The following is a 20,945-nucleotide window of genomic DNA, read 5'->3' on the forward strand; positions in this document are numbered from 1 at the left end:
AAGAAGAAGAAGAAGAAGAAGAAGAAGAAGAAGAAGAAGAAGAAGAAGAAGCAGAAGATTCTCAAAGTGTGATGGATTTGTGAGGTCAAGGCAGAAGGATTCCAGATAAGGCCATCCCTGGCTGCTTTCAAATCAAAAGAGTAGACAGTCTTCTTCTCTTTCAGTTCCCTTTCTTGCTCCTGAGACACCCATCTATTTCTAGGTTTCTGAAGACATCATAACCTATTTTCTTGGGTCACAATGTCACACTCCCTCTGGTAGACCAAAGTGGGAAGACAATTGCACATATCCCACACTAGTTGCTTGACTGTTGGGTTAGATGACTGATTTTAAATGACCCAGGTGGTTACTGTTGGTCTAGGACATTCAGCTATCCAAGTCCAGGTCACCTTAATTATCCTCTTACCAAACTTCGATTGCTGACTTTTCATTCTGATTACTGGGATTGAACTCGAGACCTTTTGAGTGTTAGGCAAATATTCTACCATTGAATATGCTCAACACCACAGTTAGCTCTTCAAAGATATTTTCTTGTATTTGTTTTCCTCGAATACTTATTTTGTTACAAAAAATAGTTGACATAAAGTACCCAGAATTTCCCCATCATTCCTTGAATCCATTCTATTAAACCTGTTTCTTTCATCTAAAACATAAAGAAGTTTGTCACTTCATAAAGAAGTTTCCAGAAGGGAATTTATGTATTTTTCAATCACTGTAACAAATTCTCATTAGGTTAATTTTTTAAAAAAAAATGCCAAGAGATACATTAAAATGCAATGATAGAAAAGATAAAATCATCCTTGCATCAATTAGAAATATTCCTCCTTGCCACTGGGTGAACATTATCCCAAACATGGTAAATCAGGAGTGTATGAGCATATTCACAACAGATGCCTTTATAAATGCCTTTACAGATGCATTAAATTTACTTTTGCGGAGGGAAAATTAGGAAAAGGAAAAAAAATACAAACTTGTTGAATTTTCTTGAATATTTCCTCAGTGTGCAAAATGTAGCTGACAAGTCTCTTCTTACAGTTAATGAAAGAGAGGGAGACAGTCAGGAGGCCAAGTCCTTGGCTCAGCTCTGAGTATCAGTCATACTCATGGATTAATGGGCTGGCCTAGGAAAGACAAATTTCCCTACGCTCCTCCTATACCCTCCAGACTTTTGTGACATTGCTTATACTATTACATCCTAAATAGAAGGCTGTCTGGATTCCATTTGGATATCATATTCCAACCTTTGTTTGGCTTAGTTCCAGATTTAAATTAATTCAAATGAAATTACTAGAGTTGTATAATTCCAATTCTGATGATTTCAGTAACTCGCCAGACAAATCGTTAGTATTGCTTTTGGCATTTTTCCCCTGTGTGCAAATGGACATGAAGTTTAGTTAGAGAAAATGAAAGTTTTGTTAGCATGTGAGTTTTAAACTTTTGTCTCTCAGTTGTTCTAGATTCAGGCTCATGTATTTTATTGATTTCACTGTTATGGTATTGTAAGGGTTTTGGAAAGTCTGACAAAACAACAAGGCAGTTTCTTGTTTTGTAATTTCCCACATTTCACTGTGAAGCCCTTCAAGTCACTATCCACTAGCTATGACGAACAATTGAGTTAGACATATGTGACAAAGCCTAGTTAACTCCCTTACACAGGGGGGATGAGTTACATACACAGAAAATAGGATACAAAGAATCACAAGAGGGAAAAGTGTGGAGTTACTATAGTAAAAATACATTCAAACTGGGCGTAGTGGTGTGCACGTTTAATCCCAGCATTTGGGGGACAGAAACAAAGCTTTGTGAGTTCAAGGCCAGCTGCTCTACATAGGGAGTTCCATCAAGGACAGCCAGAGCTACATAGCAAGATCCTTTGTCTCAAACACGAAACACAACCAGTCAAGAGGCTAGAGAGATGGCTCAGTGGTAACAAGTTTTTAATTGTCCTTGCAAAAGATGGAGTCCCTTTCTCTGTATCTAGCAAGTGCTCAGAACCACCTTTATGTCTAGCGCCAGGAGTTCACCACTGCCCTCTACTGGCCCCTTGGGCCCTGCACACAATTGTACCTGCCACTCTTAGACACACATGAACACTTCATTAAAAATAATTTTAAAATAATAAAACCTTTTAAAATACTCAAAATTAATCACGTCTTTCTACGGAGTTAGTGGCTGGGTGGCTTCTGTGCTTCTGCAGATAAAGTCTTTTTTCCTCAGGGCAGAGGCACGCGGCTCGGTTTCGATTCCCCATTATGCTTACTCTAGGCTTAGCTGCTTGATGTATAACAAAATACTTTGACTTGCTTGTATCATTCAAAAATATTTCCCTGAGCATCATGCCAGGAGCACTGTGTTGCTTTGAGGTTAAGCAATTGCGTTAACTATGCATATAAAAATGCCACATGTTATATACAGGTGGGAAAGATGTTGTCTTCAGTTGAAGTTACAGGAAATTACCATTTTTTTCTCAGTAGGAGAACCCACCCACCTTAAAGACACTATCAGACATTTGAAGATTTCATGTGAATCTCGCCATAATGGAAAAAGTAAATCTAATACCTGCAGTGACTATGCTATGATGCAAATGCTATTCTTTCTAGTTCTTAAAAACCAAAAATGAAGTGAGTCTTGTGAACTGAAATTCCCTAAAGCTACCTGGGCTGGAGAGTCTGAGGATTCAGTCATCTGGGATCATCCCTAGGGATTTAACAGCCATGGACTCTCAACCCCTGGATCCAGCTTCGAAGAAAAAGGATCAGATGGTGTTATTTAGCAGACTCCTAGGCCATCAACTACAACATCAAAAACCCGCAGAAGCCGTTTCCCCGCTCTGCCCTAACCTGCCTGTCTCATGTCCTTACCAATATGATTGGCAAATGCATCGAGTTATGGCTGTCTTTTCCTCTGTGGCTACCAATTTCATTTACTCTCTTCCACAGTGGAACACGGCATGCAAGGTGACCTGAGCCCATGTTCTCAGGCCATGGCCACACTTACATTTAGCCTAGATTCTCTTTAGAATGAGAGCTACGCTTTGAATAGACAAACTAAAAAAGAAAAAAAGAGAGAAAAAGAGGGCACACCATTCCTTGTTTAAATGCTTCTGTGATTATGGGGAAATGTAGTGTCATTACTAATTCTGCTAGCAACTCAGCATTTTAAAATGCAGTGGTTTACATACTGATCACTGTTGGGAGGACTGCAGGGAGACACATAAAAGACACTGTCCTTACTGAGCATGAAGTGCCTCAGAGAGACTCTGTGGCATGGCAGGTCGAGTGGGACAGAAGCCAAACAGGAGGAGAAAGCAGAGGGATGAGCTTTTTGGAGTACTTCATCCATGACTAAAAGGGAAGTCCGAAGAACTGGTGGACGTTAAACTGATGGAAACAAACAAAAAAAGAAAGAAAAAAGTGGACAGGAAAAAGAAAAACAAAAAAACCATGTGGAACAACCCAAAATCTAGTGGGCTTGTGAGCTTGTGAGCCAAGCTGTATAAACTATACAGATGTACACATTGGGAGAAGGTTGAAGAAACCACTAAAGCCAAGACTACAGTGTTCTTTGGTTATGAAATTTACCTCAAAGATATGCATCTATATCCAGAAGCAGCTTACTTGGCCAAGGAGTAAACACAGATGAAACTGCACAGCTTAGTATACAGGGAGACTCCCCTGAATGCTCTTGCTATTACCATATTTACTCTGATTTTAAAAACTGTGCCCTTCGAGTCCATTGCTCAAGCTTGCTGGCATTTTCAGGATGCTCAACCCTCCATGCAGCCCTTATTCTATCCCATTAGGGTGTAAAGAACTAGACCACTGGGTACCAGCACGACATCCTTCAGACATTTCCTAAGCAGTGGCCTGGAATTTCAGAACAAAGGTTAGCAGAGGAGACTGCCCATGCCTAACAGGGCATGGATCCTTGTTCCTGGTGGCAATGCATCAAGCACGGTGCTCTTGCACCTAACCTTGTACTTTTCATGCTACCCTTAGGATTTCAATGGCTCCAAATCAGAATAGATGCCTGAAACCAATCAACTTTATCTACCACTCTGGCTTTAAAAAATGTAAGCATACATATTTGTGTGTGCATGTGAGATATATATATATATATCACATATAACACATACATATATAATATAAACATCCTATAATGTTTTTAAAAATAAGAAAAAGAGGAGGATGTCAGGATACATTCAAAAGAATGTCACATGGTGAACCATGCCTTGTGGGAACTGTGAGAGAGGCTCCAGGAAAAAAAAATAGAGGGCCTTTTATATTTCAGGTGCATTTTTGTCCCCTGGATTGTTCTTGGACATGATTTCATGCCTTAAATATTTGCATTCAATTTATAAGACATTTATTTGTGCCTTCTGCAGTGACAAACATTTGCATTCAATTTCTAAGACAACTTACTGGGGGTCAGAACATAGCTATAGAACCCAATCTGGTGAAAATCTATGCTGAGTTGCTGTCTTCAATGTACCTGAACCTGGGTATGGCCTTCTGCCATGCTTTCATGCCTTCCTGGATACAATCAACAGCAGTGCCAGGCAATTGTGTTTAAATTGCTCTGTCTTGAGAACGTTCTGGGAAAAGGGCTACTCTGTTTATTTACATAAACTCACGTGCTTACTGATGTTTATTTACATGATTTTCTGATCACATTTTTCTGAACTCAAATGACCTTCTTGAATCACCGCTTCCTTTATTGCATGCATGTATAAAGGTACATGAAACTGAAGCTGTCTACAGCATTTGACTATAGTCTGCCCCCTTCTTTAAGGTCTTCGAATACCAGGTCTCGCAGACAGATCTACATAGGTCAGTGAAAGTCAGCACCCAGGAACTGAACCAAAGCCAAACACCCTTAAAACTGTTAAAACTGCAGAGATTGTTGGCAGTTATTGACCAGATACCTAGCATGCTGGAACAGCAGCATATCTTGTTGAAGAAGTCCAAATGATAAAAATGTATCACTATCATTTCAGATGAAACCTTGGGAAGATAACAGGCTGCAGCACTAGAGGCTGAGAGATGTGCATAAGGTGGCCCTGGGCTAGCCTATGATACTATATTGGTCCATAGAGCAATGTCTGCATTGGGTGGTCTGGGCAATGAAGGAGTTTAGCATGACTGGTGTACATCCTATCATACTTGATGCTTCAAGAAGTGGTTTTGAGTCTCCACCAAGGTATTTTTTTTTTAGCACTTTTTTTGTCCAGCTCAGTGGAATCTTCTGGAACTCCTTCAAAACATTCCATTGGCAGGTTACAAACAGATGAGTAAGAAAGTCACAACCAACGAGCCTGTGTGGATGACCTCAGCATCAGTATAGTCTGCTACACCAACTCCTGTAAAGTTGTAGTGTATGGAGGTAGCTAATGTGCAAAGAGTTCCAGAGACTTCAAGACACAGAGGCTCACCTGAAAACGAAGCAGGAAACCACGGGCAAATCCGACGGTGGCGATGCTGCTGGAACTTCTTGATAAGGATGCTCATTGCTGCTTTTGGATTGATTGGTGTAGCTGAATTTGAAGCTAATAGTCTGGACTGGTTGCCCAAATATGGGAAGGATGCGAAACTAGTGCCTACAGTGAGCGGTGAGAGACTTACCTGTGGGTAATATTATGCCAGAGATGTGATTTGTAAAATTCCAAGCAGGAGATTTGTGTACAGATTTTGACACAGGGTCTCACGTTGTTTAAACGTGGTCTTGAACTCCCTGTGAATGAACTTGAACTTTTGATCCTCCTGGCTTCATCTCCTAGAGCTGGGATTTCAGATGTTTGACTCACACCTGGCTTTATGGGATGCTGGTATCAATGTATGCCAATAAACTGGAGGACATTATTTAGTTGTCTTCTTCTCTGGCTAATGTTCAGGCCTGATGTTTCTTTTAAATGGCTATTCCCTCAAATTTTTTTTAGTGAAGCATTTTTTAAAAATCATTTTATGCTATTACCTTTTATAATGAATGGGTGAATTTTGAAGTAGCACAGAATTGTTTTAAAATTCGTAACTGCAAAAGAAGACTAACCTTAATGGCATAAGATCTAAACAGTATAAAAATATAGATGCTTCAATATTTAACTTGTTGCCAGAAAAGAAAGTTCTCCATCTTTTGTGAAAGGCATAACTTTTTCCTTTTTACTCTTTAAATAAAGACACTAAATAACAGTTATATATTTCTTTCTGTTTTTGTAAGGCTCTGTAAATCAGTTTTCTAGTTTTGCTCAGATAATAAATACCCATGCATAGTATATGCATAGCAAACAAAATTATATAATAAAACACACTTAATTTCCATAATACATATATGTACCACTATAAACAGGAAGTGGTGATGCTTGAATGTCTACTTTTTATAAACTGAATTTCATTAAGCACTATTAAGGGTTATGTCTGTACTGAAAAAAAATCCCCCTAATCTTAAGTCCCTGACATTAAGTTCTAGTGTAACAGTAGTCACCTATGATGTAGCCAGCTTCTTTGAGCTCTCTTCCTTCAGCCATTCAGAAACTGCTACAAAAACACAACACAGAAACTCTTCATTTGGGCCCACAAGGAGGCTGAAGCCTGGTTCCTTTGCCTTGGTTTTGTGTCTGACTCTTTTACTTTGGGTCAGAAGGATGCCCAACTGCATGAGGATGTTAACCATCCCATCACGGTCCGTCTATTTAAACTATCTCACCACCCCTCAAAGCTGAAGACATATGGCAGCCAAGAATTTGAGAAATCTTGGATTTCCACCAGGTGCCTTGCAGCATCAGAGTTGATACCACAGGGGTGAGAGGCAATACAACCTGGGCTCACAACTTAAACGAGACCGTTATGCACACCTTTTGTGCCCTGTTTAGTTGCGTACTCTACTTAACCCTAAAGTTTATATCAGCATCCCAAACACAAATCTGGAGTCCCAGGACCTTTTCCCTTATCACCCTCGCTAATGTACCATGTTAAATTACATCTTTCTCTACTTTTCGCGTGGTGTGTCTCCTTAATTGGTGTATTTGGGTGGGTGGCTGAGTCCAGCGTGCTATCGCTGAAGCTTTTGCCTTGTAACCCCGTAATTACATGCATAACATGCATAATCTTCCAACCCCCATCTCCTCACCTTCTATCATTATTTGTGCTCCTAGCAGGTGGCAGGACCCCTTTAAACTACATGTAAACCTTGGTGGAGACAATGAACATACAGGGACTGTATTCTGAACGCAGTTCGCTCACTGAGTCCGAACATCGTTTTCTGAACACAGTCCTCAAATCAGCTGTTCGTTTTAAAGACAAAAGTGCCCCCCACCCAGCACTCCCTTCTGATCTGTCCACTGTCCAGGTGTGCCAGTCTGCGTTCCTGTAAAGCCACCCTGTAAGAGGGTTCTCACAGCTAGCGTGTTGTCTGCCAGAAACCACTTTCTTTTTTGCCATAAATCACGATGTCTGAAAGGTATAATCTGCCCAGAAGAAGCTGAACTAGAGACAGTTCTCTGAACCCGGGCATCATAAGGCTATACACTAGCCGACTTGAGGAGGCGGAAAATTTAGCAAGGTAGCGGGTCCTACGATGTAGGAGGGACCAAGTGAAGACCCGCCCTAAAAGAAAGAGGAAAAAACCCCAGGTACCTGGGCGGCCGGGCGGAAGGGGCGGGGCCTGAGCTCCCGGGGCGGGGCCGAGCCAGGGGCACGGCTGTCAGGGCCCGGGTCCTCGCTGCGCATCCGCTCAGGTCCGGCTCCCGCTATCCGCGGTTACCCTCGATCAGCCGGCCTCGCAGGAGGGCGCAGCGGTGCTCGTGTTCTCTACTCGGGATCTTGGGCTGAAACAGCCAGAGGTCAACTGTTGCGGCCGGTGCAACCCGCGTGTCTCCTAGCAACGCAGTGACGCTGCTCGGACAGCCCACGTGAGCGAGCCAAGCCCAGTTTCCTCCGGCCCCGCCCCCCGTTTCTGGGTCTTTGTGCGCATGCACAAGGCCTGGACTGGGCAAAGAAGTCTTTCTCTGCAGAGGGAGGCCCCGGGTGGGCGCTGTTCGCTGCTGTTCACTGTTATTTGAAAGCGTTTGAGAGAATAGCAAAAAAACAAAAACAAACAAAAAAAAAAAAAAAAAAGAAAGAAAAAAAGGCCGGGCGGTGGTGGCGCACGCCTTTAATCCCAGCATTTGGGAGGCAGAGGCAGGCGGATTTCTGAGTTCGAGGCCAGCCTGGTCTACAGAGTGAGTTCCAGGACAGCCAGGGCTACACAGAGAAACCCTGTCTCGAAAAACCAAAAAAAAAAAAGAGAGAGAGAATAGAGATCCTACAGAATCTGAATCCTGATAGAAGGTAACATAGTGTATTTGGATTCAAGGAATCCGTCCATCATGGTGTCTGGCAATCACTAAACAAAAACGTACCATCTATAGGTTTGTTTTCCCATCAGTATCTGAACTGATAGTTAATATCACCTATTTCGATGAAAAGTGATTCAAGATCAGTGTTTTGAGTCGAGAGCCATTGATGATTGTCTAATTCATCCATCAGCAAGACCGGTTGGCTTTAATAGCTTCCCACACAAGTCCAAAAAGCCATCTCTTGGCAGTCTCCGGCCACCACACTAATTCCCAACCTCGCTCCCCAGCCACATGGTCTATTCTCCACACAACAGTCAGCACAGACACTTAAAACCTAAATCAGATTATGTCAGTCTTGGACTTGGGCTGTGACCCTGCAATAGCTTTCCATTTTATCCACAGTAAAAAAAGAAAAGAAAACACCAAACAAACAAACAGCAAAACAACAAACGCTTCAGAGGTTTACAAGGCCATGAAGTCTTACAGGTTTGTAATCCTGGGTCACTTTGCTCCAGCCATACCTATCCAAACAGCTCCTAGCATGCAGTAAATGTGAACGCAGCATGCTTAGAGTGGGGAAATATATTTCACCATCTCACTGCTGCTGCTGCTCTGAAGCGACGAGCAAGAAAGACAAGGTAGCTATGAGGGAGGAGCTTCAGAACACAGTGGCCTTGAACTTAAGTCTGGACTCTGCTTACTGAGAGCAGGACCTTGTGTGATTTACATAACAATGTAATAACTGAACAATAAGAACCTGTCTGCTAGGGTTGCTGTGAGACAGAAATACCAAACACAGAACACTTCAGACAGCATCTGGAACTACCCAAGTGCTGGTGACACATTTTACTAGATAGGCATTCAGTGAACAAGGGTTTTTTGACTGCTTTACACTATGCATTAGTGTTCAGCCTAGGAGCTGTAACATAATAGAGACTGGATGACTATTTGTTGAACAAATAAATGAGTTTTGACCATCAGATTTCCTAGAGTATGGCACTGGGCTTCTTTGGTTTCTTAACTGAACCCTAGGTAGTATCCCATATACCGATTTCATGCATGTAAACAATGTACCTTTTAAAAAAGTCATGTGTGTGTGTGCTCTGTGTGTCTGTACATGCATGCACATGTCTATGTCTTAGTGGGTAAGTGCACCTGTGTACAGACGCTTATGGAGGCCAGGGGTGTTGGATCCCCTGGGACTAGAATGATAGGTGACTTTTGAGCCACCCGATGTAAGTGATGTAAGTCTCTCTGCCAGAGCAGTACGAAGTGTTAACTACTAAGCTGCCTAAACAATGTCCTTTGATTACAGCCACACCTGCCTCTCCCTCCCACTCTCCCCAGAAACCCCAGCAATTCTCTTTGACCCTCCTTGACTTCTCTTCCTGCCTTAGTTTGTAAGAAGAGGAAAAGATTTCTGAGCCCACAGTGGCCAAAAATGAACTCAGAAGCAAACACATGATTAATCTGAGGAGATTGTACCAGTGTACATCTTTGTCAAACAGCACAGTTCACAGAAGTCTCTGTTTTAGTGTTTGCTGTTGTTTTGAGATGAGTCTTTCTATGTAGCTCTGGCTGACATGGATCTTGCTATGTGGACCAGCCTGGCTTCAAACTCACAGAGATCTACCTGCTTCTGCCTCCCTGTGCTGGGATCAAAGGGTTGTGCCACCACACCTGCCAGGCTCATTTCTAAACATAAAACACAAACTCTGCATTACACATGCTGTCATGGCATGCAACTCTGACAAACACTGCTCGAAGTACCTCACATTCAAGAACTTCATTATTTTTGCTGTACATGCATTTTTTTCTTACATAGAAACAATGGTTTAATTATGGAAAGCCAAGACTTTTTAATATTTTCCTACCATTATCCTTTAGCATGTAAGTATTAAAATTAATATATGGATGAATTGTATTATGTTGGAATGTTTGATTTCCAAAGTTGTTCTTTGAGATGCTGATTTGAGCTTTATTTAAAAAAAATCAAATTCCTGGGCATTGTGGTGTATGCTTTTGAGCCTAGCACTCGGGAGGCAGAGGCAGGCAGATCTCTGAGTTTGAGGCCAGCCTGGTCTGCAGAGCAAGGCCCAGGATAGCCAGGGCTACATAGAGAAACCATACTTCAAAAAAAAAAAAAACCCACAAAGCAAACAAAAAATCCAATTTGTTGGGAATAGAACAGAATTTTCAACCATTTCTGAAATGGTTATAAATATCCATCTGCCATTTTGTTTGTTGTCTTGTGCAAGTCTCAGCACAGGTGATTATAAAATTAGTATTGATCATCTCTAAAACATGCTAAAGTTATTCTGCCTCCTGAAGCACCAAATACTGTCAAGATTTAATTCTCTCTGTAAAAAGAAACAGGCTTAGCTGGGCAGTGGTGGTGCACACCTTTAATCCCAGCACTTGGGAGGGAGAGGCAGGCAGATTTCTGAGTTCGAGGCCAGCCTGGTCTACAGAGTGAGTTCCAGGACAGCTAGAGCTACACAGAGAAACCCTGTCTCGAAAAACCACCACAAAAAAAAAAAAAAAAAGAAAAAAAAAAAAGAAAAGAAATAGGCCTGCCCATCCAGTAGTAGACAAATTTGCTTTTTAAAAGATCTCTTTAGGACTTAATATCAGCAGATTTTTTATTTGCATGCCCTTTTTATATACTTAAGTGTCCAGTGTTGTGTAAAACTTCTCCAAGGAAAAGGGGTCTTAAATGGAAAAAGTTCAGTCATAAGAATGTGAGAGTGCATGTTGCTAACAGTGGCAACCTGATTCTCACAACTGTGGCCTTCCCAGGCCTGAGCAGGCTAAGCAGACCTTGAACGTTTGCCAAGACAGGTCTTATCAACCTGGACAGAGACATCTGCCCTGGCTGCTGTTGCAGGTTCCCATGTGAACCTAGCTGCTTTGGCTGCCAGCGCTAACCTTGCTTTACAACATACTCCAGCTGAAGTAGGGGATGGGTTTTGTGGTTTTCCCCTTTATAAATGCAGATCTGAACATTAAAATTAGAGCCTTGATCAGAACTTTGCCTTGGCTTCATTCTTCTCTCGCCCTCCCCCCACCTTTTTTTCCATTTCCAGCCCCCCTTTCAGGCAAACCCAGTTCTCCCATGGCTGCTGGACGGCTACACACAATTATTTCCTACTGTATACATCGTAAAGGGAAAAGAAGTGAACAAGTAAGTAAGACTATGAATCTTATTTTGCCTTGCCTCTTGAGGAACTCCAACTTCTGAGAAATTCTGTAGACGACCAAACTCAGTGCAGAATTTATTGTCCTGTATAGACAACCCAGCCACAGCAACTGTCCTCCCGTAGTCCAGGAAAGACCATCTTCTATACACCCCAGGCTTTCCCGGTGCTACTGCGGTAGAATAGATATATTGGTGTGTGTCTAGAGCACTTCTCTCTACTTCCCTGCTTCCTCTTTATGAAAATCTGAATGTGAATAGAACCAGGTATTGTGACTGCAAGAATAACCAGATGTTCTCTGACCACGGCATTCTGATCCCTCTGCTCAGAGCTTGTTCCTGGCATCATTCCATGATCACTTCTGTCTCTGTGAAAATATTCTTTGCCATATTCTTCATTTTTTGTGGTTTTTCAAATGTGCTGAACTCGGATGGCACATCAGAGTTAGTTGTGTAACGACTGTGGACAGAGAACCTCATCTTAAAAGGGAAAAAAAGAGTTCATTCTGGGGCCATTTTTAATAACCTTGGGGTGGGAAGACTGATTTGGGGCATCCTAAATTCCACGTTCCAACATGGAGTTTCACAGTTTCATAGAAGAAAGTTGAAAGTCAAGTCATATTTAAAATATAGTGTACATCAGACAGGCGGGTACAGCAAAGATGAGGAAGCTTTTCTATGGGGCCAAGATGCTATTTGATGACATTCTTAGCTTTCGGGTTGGGGGAAAATAGTAGTCTTCTAAACTAATAGATTCCAAAAGGTTTTCATTTGTTAGTCACAATATGTTAGTTCCAACAGAGATGGACAAAGAATGGCTATTCCCAATGGCTAGAGCTAGCTCAGGATATGATAACTAGCCTCTGGATCTGCAACATTCTAACCTCTCCACAGTACTGAAACCAGTTGATGATTCAGTTTTTGCAGACGCTGCTCTTTTTCCTGTCCACCCTCCTAAAGCTTGCCACAGTGTTCTGCATAGCGGGATTTGGAGGTTCCAGTTGATCAACAGTGCCTAGTGTCTGAGGAGAACTTGCTAGGAAGGAGACAATAAATGGCACTGGCAAAGTCTTTGGTGGATCTTAATACGATTACTACACACTTTACCACACTTTCCCTCCCACATCCTCTCCTTCTGTCTCTTTATATATCCTGACTTCTTAAAAATACAGTTCCAATGATTGCTGGAGCCCAGAAGATCAACTGGATCTTTACTCCTTCCCCCTCCACCCAAGACTCTATGTCTGACTTGTAGCCTTCAAAATATAGTTAGCTTATGTACAGAAGAGGGAACGACTACCAACGGGATCTGTTATCCAAGAGTCAGAGGCAGTGACTCATCCCAATCCTCGTGGTTACCTTATAAAATACAAATTGGGAGAAGACAAAAACCAAACCAAACCAAACCAACCAAACGAAACAAACAAACAAACAAACAAACAAAAAGCAAGCAAGCAAACAAAGAAAAAACTAACTCGATCTTCCATAGATCTGAGGAAATGCATGTAAGGCTAAGAAAAGGTTAAGAAAAGGGAAACTTCCTGGCCTCCGTTCCCAGCAGTGTTTCATTTCTTGCCTTGGTTTCTCCATAGATGCGGCAGATTTGCATCTGTGCAACAAACGTTTTTCGTGTTCTTTCTTGCTTTCTGTCAGGAACGTGTCTCTCTATGACCAGTCAGCGTTATCTACAAACTGCGCACCGCTGGTTCTCGGTGCCCAGCTGGTGCAGTTATTTAAACCGAGGGATTTGGGAGGCTGGATCAGGATTGGATACTCCTTAGCTCCGCCCCCTACCGCAAGGTTCCTTTGATTGGATGTGGCTGAGCGGGGCCGGCCTATGGGGAGGTGGCTCGCAGGTTCCCGGAAGTGGCGCCCTGGGTCGGTATGTACTTCTGCTTTCGAGGTGGGCTTCGGGTCTAGTCTTCCCGGACGCAATGAGCTCCTTCCAGGGACAGATGGCGGAGTATCCAACCATCTCCATTGACCGCTTCGACAGGGAGAACCTGAAAGCCCGTGCCTACTTCCTTTCGCACTGCCACAAGGGTGAGTGAACCCCTCTCGGTACCTATAGGGGCGCTAGGATCTGAAGAGGGGATGGCAGAGGTCGGTGCCTGGTGAGGGGAGAGCAGGCTGGAACTCCGCGAGGCACTGGGTAGCACTCCGAGTCCCAGTTGGTGCTTAACCTCTGGCTTGATTGAGCTCCAGATCTGTACCGCCTCTGTAACCCCAACTCCGGTTGCAGTCTGACTCTGGGCGCTGTGGTGAGGCAGACCTGTTAAAAGTGCTGGTTGCTTTCCCAGCGGAGAGTATCTGTTTGGTAAGGCTTAGCTCAAACTTCCCTAGTTCTCGTTTATCACGAGTAAGGAAAACACGTTTCAGAACTTCTCCTACATCCCGAGACATTAGGTAAGAGCGAAATGTCACTCTCACATAGACACACGTTTCAAAAGTTCTACATCTCAGAGACATTGTTTGTCTCTGTCTCTGTTCTGTCTCTCCTCTTCCCTCTCCCTCCCTCCGTCTTTCCCTCCTTTCCCCCCCTCACACACACAAATGTCTTTCTCACACTAAATTCTCACACATAGTGTGTGTGTGTGTGTGTGTGTGTATGCATTTATGTATACAACCAATCTATAAGCTTAGCCAAGTATCCCCCATTTTTCTTCTTTATTATTTACTTATTTTAAGTTGTGGGCAGAGTTTCACATGTCCTAGGTATAGTCAAATCAACCCACCTCCGTTAGACTAGCACTTGATCTTCCTGCCTCGCTCTCCTGACCCCCATGGGACTTAAATTGCTTTCATCAGCTCAGGGCCTAACCCTTTTTAGTGGTTTCTGTTCTCTACTGTGAAAAGTTCCTCATCTGCAGAAGAGCCGAAGACCCGTGGGAATCTGCTTGCTCATAATGGTGAGCCTCATGTAGTTTCTCTCAGTAGGAAGCTGACAAAGGCAGCCCAGTTGTTGTGGGCAAAGGAAGCCTCTTAAAAAACCAAATCAAATAAAACATGCTCACGATTTCTGATTCTTTTCCTTGTAGATCACATGAAAGGATTAAGGGCTCCTTCCTTGAAAAGAAGGCTAGAATGCAGGTAATTGGTTTTGCTATTTCTTTGTGTGTAAGTAGACATCTTAATTGAGAGATAACACCTAGGCAGAACAGTATGTACATCCTAACAGGTAGCCTATATAAACATTATGTAGCGTTCACACAGATAAGAAATCGACCACTACCGTGTCCCAGACTTCTGTCTAATCTTACCTGTTTTTTTTCTCCCAGAAGTTATTCCTATTTGGAGTTTTTGTCACAGTGAGCTAACTTTGGTTATTCTTGAATTTTAATATAAACAGATGGCTTGATATGGTGGTGTAATCCCAACACTGAGGAATCAAGAGGATTTGTGAGTTCAAGGCCAGCCTGAGAACTTGTCTTAAACAAACAAAAGTAAATAAATAAATAAGATCATGTATTAGATAGATTAAGACATCTTCTTAAAGATTTTTCAAAGGTTTATTTTTTTATTTTACATATATGCTTGTTTTACCTGTGTGTAACTGTGGTTACCAACATTTGTAGCTGTCCTGTGAGTAGGAATTGAACCTTGGTCATCTGGAAGAGCAGCCACCTTAACTACTTGAGCTATTTCTCCAGCTCCATCTAGTTCTTCACATGGTATTTATGTGATTCCATCTGTGTTGCTGGCTGCAGCAATGACTCATTTATCTTTATTTTTATAAGAAAATATGTTTATGTGTGTAAATGGTGGTTCTGCTAGCAGGAATCCTAGGCTGGAGAGGTGGCTCAGTGGTGAGCGCAGTGGACTGCTGCAGTGATGTGTGGGACCAGGCATGATGGAGTTGAGAATGTAGTAAGTAGCTCACTGTCGGACTGAGTTTTGAGTCGAGGGTCAGTCCAGAATGTGTAGGCTCTGATGCAGCAGGGGGGTGCAGCCTCGATGAACCGAACCTCCAACACCCTCACAGAAGCACATCTACTGATTAGACTGAAAGGCTTTTTTTTTTTAGGGTAAAACAAGTTCCTCAAACCAAAGCCCCTAATCTAATCTAAGTGTTTTGTGAAGGAAAGCATCACACCCCTGCAGCTTTGGTCCTTACTGTGTACTGTTTTTAATATTCAATAATGCAAGACATTCCAGGAGTGCCAATGACCAACGTGTGACCAAAGTCAAGCAAAGGGTGTAAACTCCCTTCAAAATAATAACTCCAGAGATAACAGAAAACAGTCACTGTCTTCTATAGTGATTTCTTCAAGGTCAAAGTACTTCTAGGAAACAAGTCTTCATTCTGATGCCTACCCTAGGTACAGGAGAAAGCAACTATTTCATTCTAACGTTTACCCAAGAAATAACGATTCTACTAGAACTGCACTACTGTCTGCTTGGAGCTGGTGTCCTCATTAGAACCTCTTGATAACCTTTTAAATAGGTGTTGTTATTACTTCTAACTTCCAGATGAGGAAACTAAGAAGCCAAATAGGTTACATTAGTTGCCCAGTGTCACAGAACCAGTGAGTGGCAAGACCAGGGTTTTAACTAGGTTTGGTCTGTCTAATTATACATAGCTGAGCCTCTATATCAGCTCTCCATTGCTGTGTGACACATTACCTTGTACCTGAGTATCTTAAAATGACACCAACCCTCTGATTTCTCTGGGTCAGGAATTATGACAGTGTACAGTAGGAATTTCTAGTTTCTGCCTGCTTAGAGTCTGAAGTTACCCAAACTGTACCATTATTATTATTATTATATTAGAATTTAATATGAAATTAATTTACCAGAGATATGAATCCAGGGGCTGGAGTTGTAGTTCAGTGGCTAGAGTGCCTGATCAGGCTATGCAAGGCTCTGGCTTTGCTCTTCAGCATACATAATAAGTAGATTTATGTGAAGCAAAAAGCAGCACCCCTTTCCTGTTCTCTAGAAGCAGATTAGCATTTGGTGGTACCTTTTTGGATGTACCTGAACATATACAAGCATTGTTCATTTTTACTTTCTTCTGGTGCTGCACTTCCAGCTCCCTGCGCACAGTCTGAGTGCTTACCAGCACGGTGTAAGACAAGTGGTGGTTGTCTCAGGAAGCAGAAGAACCCCACACCATCCCCTTCTCCTGTCCCATGGACAGGGTTGAAATCGTCAATGCTATTATACTGGTACTGTGGTAGCCAGCTCGCTGTTACTGTGGCAAAGCATGTGAGAAAAACAACCTAAATGGGCAAGATTTACTTTGCCTCCTGCTTTCAGTCAGTGGTTGGCTGGTTCCATGGCTCTTAGGCTCCTGGTGAGGAGAGAACATAGCAATGGAAAAGCAGAGGAAAGCTGCTCACCTGTAGACATGAGGCTGAAAGCTAGACACAGGAGGGACCGGAGGCAGTGGAGTTCTTCCACCTCTAGGAATGCTGGTTCATGGCCACATCACAGGATTGAAGTATAGATTCTGTCAGAGGCCTCATGTACCTCCAAAGCCCCACCCCTCTCTGAACATTAGCACTGGAGACCCAAGCCTTAGCAATCGGGTACTGGAGGGGATTTTATTTCCAAATCATGGCAGGTATGTTGGGAGCCACTGTCACACTTTCCTTGTCATCTGATTGTGATTTCCTAGAGAAAAATGACACTCTGCACAGTGTGTTGCAGACTCAGCAGAGTGGCTTGTTTGGAATTGTGCTGAGCCAGCTTTTCCCCCTGTTTCTGTGTTTTGCTTTCAGCTTGAAGGTCTTCCTGTACTGTTCTCCAGTCACTAAGGAGCTGTTGTTAACTAGCCCGAGGTACAGATTTTGGGAAAACCGAATTGTAAGTCAACTGTAATTCAGAAAGTTGTCATTTTTGAATAACACCTCTTTGTTGTGTACATGGGGAGGACTTTTAGAAGCATCTTTAAAAAAAAAAACCGTTGGGATTATTCAAACCCCCATTCTTCATGCCTGTGAGTTCATCATGAAGCAGAATCGTGACTGAGGTGTGACTCGGCAGGTTTTTGCTTCTTGTTCCTCAAGAGTGTGATTAAGTTCTTAGGCCTAATGTACTCTGGGGGCTGCCTAGCACAGATGTGTTAAAGTGCAAACACAATGCGCTTTCTTGTATTTTTTAAATCCCAGGCTAACTCAGGAAGAAGGAACATATTTTAAAGGTTATAATAAAAAGTCTGGGGGCTGAGCGATGGCTCAGTGGTCATGAGCACTTGATGCCCTTCCAGAGGACCTGAGCTTGGGTCCCAGCACCCACATTGGGCAGCTCACAACCGCCTGTAACTCCAGCTTTAGAGGATCTGACTTTCTCCTCAGTCCTCGACAGGCTCCCTACATACAGTTGGCATTCTAACACGCATGTGCATACACACACAAACATGCACACACAAATACAATTAAATCTTAAAATATTAAAAAATAGAATGGAGCCAAACATGGTACTACAGACCTGCGATCCCAGCATTTGGAAGTCTGAGGCAAGATCACAAGTTTCTTTTCCTGTGGTTCTGTGGAGTGAACCTAAGGCCTTGTGTGTGGCAGGCAAGTCCTCTACCACTGACCTGTATCCCAGCCCCAAGAACAAAAGTTTCATGTCATCTTGACCTACATAGCAAGAAAGAATGAGATATAGAACGGATAACTTAGAGGGTATGCGTGTGTGTTTGTGTGAGAGAAAGTGTGTGTATGTGTGAGTGTGTGTGTGTGTGTGTGTGTGTGAGAGAGAGAGAGAGAGAGACAGAGACAGAGAGACAGAGACAGAGACTGAGACTTAAATGTAGCCTTGGCTGGCCTCAAACTCAGAGATCCACCTGGCTCTGCCTCCCCAGTGCTGGGATTAAATGTGTGTGCCACCATGCCTGGTCTAACATCAATAACTTTCTATTTGTGGAAAAATGAAATAGATCTTTCCTCCAGAAAGTAGTCAGAAGAAAATTACTATAACATATAAAATGCAAACATGGCAGAAAAAGTCCTATTTTGATCTTTATTACTTTAGGTAGGAACAGACTTCTCAGTTGAGGCTAAAAAACCTTAAGAACACCCAAGGAAGACCAATACTATAGAAAAAAGCAAAAGGATTGATTTTTAAAAAGAAAAAGGAAAAGTAAAAGAAAGGAAAGGAAGAACATTTACCAAACAGAAGTCCAAAGTGCCAAAGTAGCTGTCTTCCCATCATATAAAATAGAACCTAAGGCCACAACAAACAAACAAAATATAACAGCCAAACAAAGAACAGAGCTCCGTAAGGTCCGAGGAAGACATATCTGCTGTTACAAGATGCCGCAGATCAAGAGGGTATGAACATAGGTGCCCTCAACAAAATACCTCTGACTCATTACATGCTGACTGCTGCTATCTGTCTGGCCTGCTGCTCTACCTGAGAAGGATGGAGAGTAGGATTAGAGTTAGGACTTACTACATGTCTGCATGAAGGGTAGCATCTTACTGATGTCTGACAGATGACAGCTTAAGTCCCTCCTCTTCCATCCCCTCTGCCCCACATCTGGCCAGCCTCTGCAAAAAAAAAAAAAAAAAAAGGGCAAGATCAAAGCAGCCCACCCCTTTACCACAGAGGCCAGGTGTGTAGCTCAGAGGTGGTGCACATGAGCCTTTGGTGTCTGATCCCCAGTGCTACCAAAACAACAGAACACTAAACCAGGAGCCTGTGCTTTGGCTCAGTGGGTAAAAGCACTTGCCAGCACGCCTGACAACCTGAGTTAGATCCCCAGGATCCATATAGTAAGAGGAGAGAACTGAGTCCACAGGTTAGCTTTTCATCTCTACATGCTCACGGCCCCTCCACTGCACAGTAACTGATTAAATAGGAACAGCCTTTTAAAAGGAAAAGACAAAACAGCTTTCTGTAGGCCGAATCTTCAACAGTCTGTTGTAATAGCGTCCAAAGGATGACTAGTTAAGGAGGTCAAATTCTGATAACTGGATTTGATAACGGCACACAAGCCAGGTTGTTCTGTATCCAAGAAGTGTATGTGAACATTATGTTTCAACAAAAACAGCTGCCAACACTGTCTCTGAAGCCACACCAGCCCCCCTCTTTCTGCTTGGGCGCTGCACCCAGAAAATCCTGTGCCGGGAGGAACCTCTCATCATGCCTCCTGAGTGATGCCCATGTCCTCCACACATCCGGCACAGCAGCTTGGCTGCTCTTCCTTTGCCTCTGGGACTGGGCCTGCAGTTGCCGTAAGTTAATCTGTCTGGGACAGTCAAGGAGTGAGGAAGACCAGACACAAGCTAGAATTCAGACATCTAGAGTCTGGGAGAGCAGCCAACACATGTCAGCATCTCCTTCCAGCCTTGATGCTGATGGCCTGCTTTGACCCTGCATGTGAATTATACTTACATTGGCCCCTGACTGAGGAAGTGCATAAATGCCTGTAATCCCAGCACTTGGGGAACTGGAGACAGGAGGATCCCTGGTGCTCACTGGCCAGCTCCACATTCAGTGAGAGAGGCTGTCTCAGAGAAGAAGAGATCATCGAGGAAGACACCTACGTCAAATTCTGGCTTCCATATGCGCAGGCCCACACACCGGAACATGTACACACCCAGGAGTTCTAGCTAGTGCTGGTGCTTTAGCTCAGGTGGCAGAGTGTTTAACAGACCCATGCATGTCACCACACACATAGACATGCAAATAGAAAAAGTAGAGAAAATTGAAGTTATCAAAAATCTCTTCAAAAACAGTCTCAAGTTCATGGTACATTATGAACAAGGTGCTTTTCATCTGTAAATGGGATACGTTACTAGTGAGTGTGTGTGTGCATACTGAGTATGTGTATGCATGCACATCGCTGGATGTGCATGCTGAGTGTGTGTGTACCGAGTATGTGTGTGCTAAGTGGGAATGAGTACTGAGTACATGTGCGCTCCTTGTGTGTGTGCTGAACCTGGAACCTAAGGCCTTGTGCATGCTAAGTGCTCCAACACTGAGCTGCAGCCCCATCGCAACAGCACTGGTTTTGTCTTGTTACGGCATTTTTAACTGTTAATTATACTGAGATCAGAAATGGTTACATGAAATCAGAATGTATACATGAAATCAGAATGTATACACGAAATCAGAATGTACACATGAAATGAGAATATATACTACACATGAAATGAGAATATATACATGAAATGAGAATATATACATGAAATCAGAAGTGTGTCTCCACTTACTCTCTTTTCAGATAGCAATTGAAATTGAAACTCCTACCCAGATATCTTTAGTTGATGAGGCATCGGGTGAGGTAACTATATAATAAATATTTTGTATTTTCTTTTGCTAAAATGATTAACTTTCTCTTTAACTTAGAATGCTCGTTTATTCATAAGCAATGATTTATGAGTGAAGTATATTTTAGAAAAATAACTACAACATTTGTAGATGTTTTGATCCCTATGTACTGGGTTCTTTGACAGTGGCCTGGGG

The 20,945-nt window shown here is 42.8% G+C and overlaps 2 protein-coding genes across 5 annotated transcripts in view; one reads left to right on the plus strand and one right to left on the minus strand.

Moving 5' to 3' along the window:
* The window catches only part of Meig1 (meiosis/spermiogenesis associated 1), a 13,874-nt gene extending 2,071 nt beyond the window's left edge, over positions 1–11,803 (minus strand). Inside the window, exon 1 of one of the 3 annotated variants that reach the window (XM_028764956.1) lies at positions 7,756–7,908. Coding sequence is in view for 1 of the 3 variants with exons in the window: in XM_028764955.1 (XP_028620788.1) it covers positions 7,123–7,132 (10 nt within the window). In the remaining 2 variants the exon portion in view is untranslated. Of the gene's footprint in view, positions 1–7,122; positions 7,174–7,755; positions 7,909–11,546 lie in introns of those variants that run through there. The other 2 variants (XM_028764957.1, XM_028764955.1) reach the window with 2 other exon arrangements.
* A 1,630-nt stretch (positions 11,804–13,433) lies between these two features.
* The window catches only part of Dclre1c (DNA cross-link repair 1C), a 31,532-nt gene continuing 24,020 nt past the window's right edge, over positions 13,434–20,945 (plus strand). The window contains exons 1-4 of one of the 2 annotated variants that reach the window (XM_028764848.1): positions 13,434–13,568; positions 14,564–14,615; positions 17,249–17,333; positions 20,704–20,763. In XM_028764848.1, coding sequence (XP_028620681.1) covers positions 13,460–13,568; positions 14,564–14,615; positions 17,249–17,333; positions 20,704–20,763 — 306 coding nt within the window. In that variant the 5' untranslated portion in view covers positions 13,434–13,459. Of the gene's footprint in view, positions 13,569–14,563; positions 14,616–17,248; positions 17,334–20,703; positions 20,764–20,945 lie in introns of those variants that run through there. The other variant, XM_028764849.1, reaches the window with a different exon arrangement.

Source organism: Grammomys surdaster, unplaced genomic scaffold, assembly GCF_004785775.1.
Source record: "Grammomys surdaster isolate TR1022 unplaced genomic scaffold, NIH_TR_1.0 146, whole genome shotgun sequence".
NCBI classification, from domain to species: domain Eukaryota; kingdom Metazoa; phylum Chordata; class Mammalia; order Rodentia; family Muridae; genus Grammomys; species Grammomys surdaster.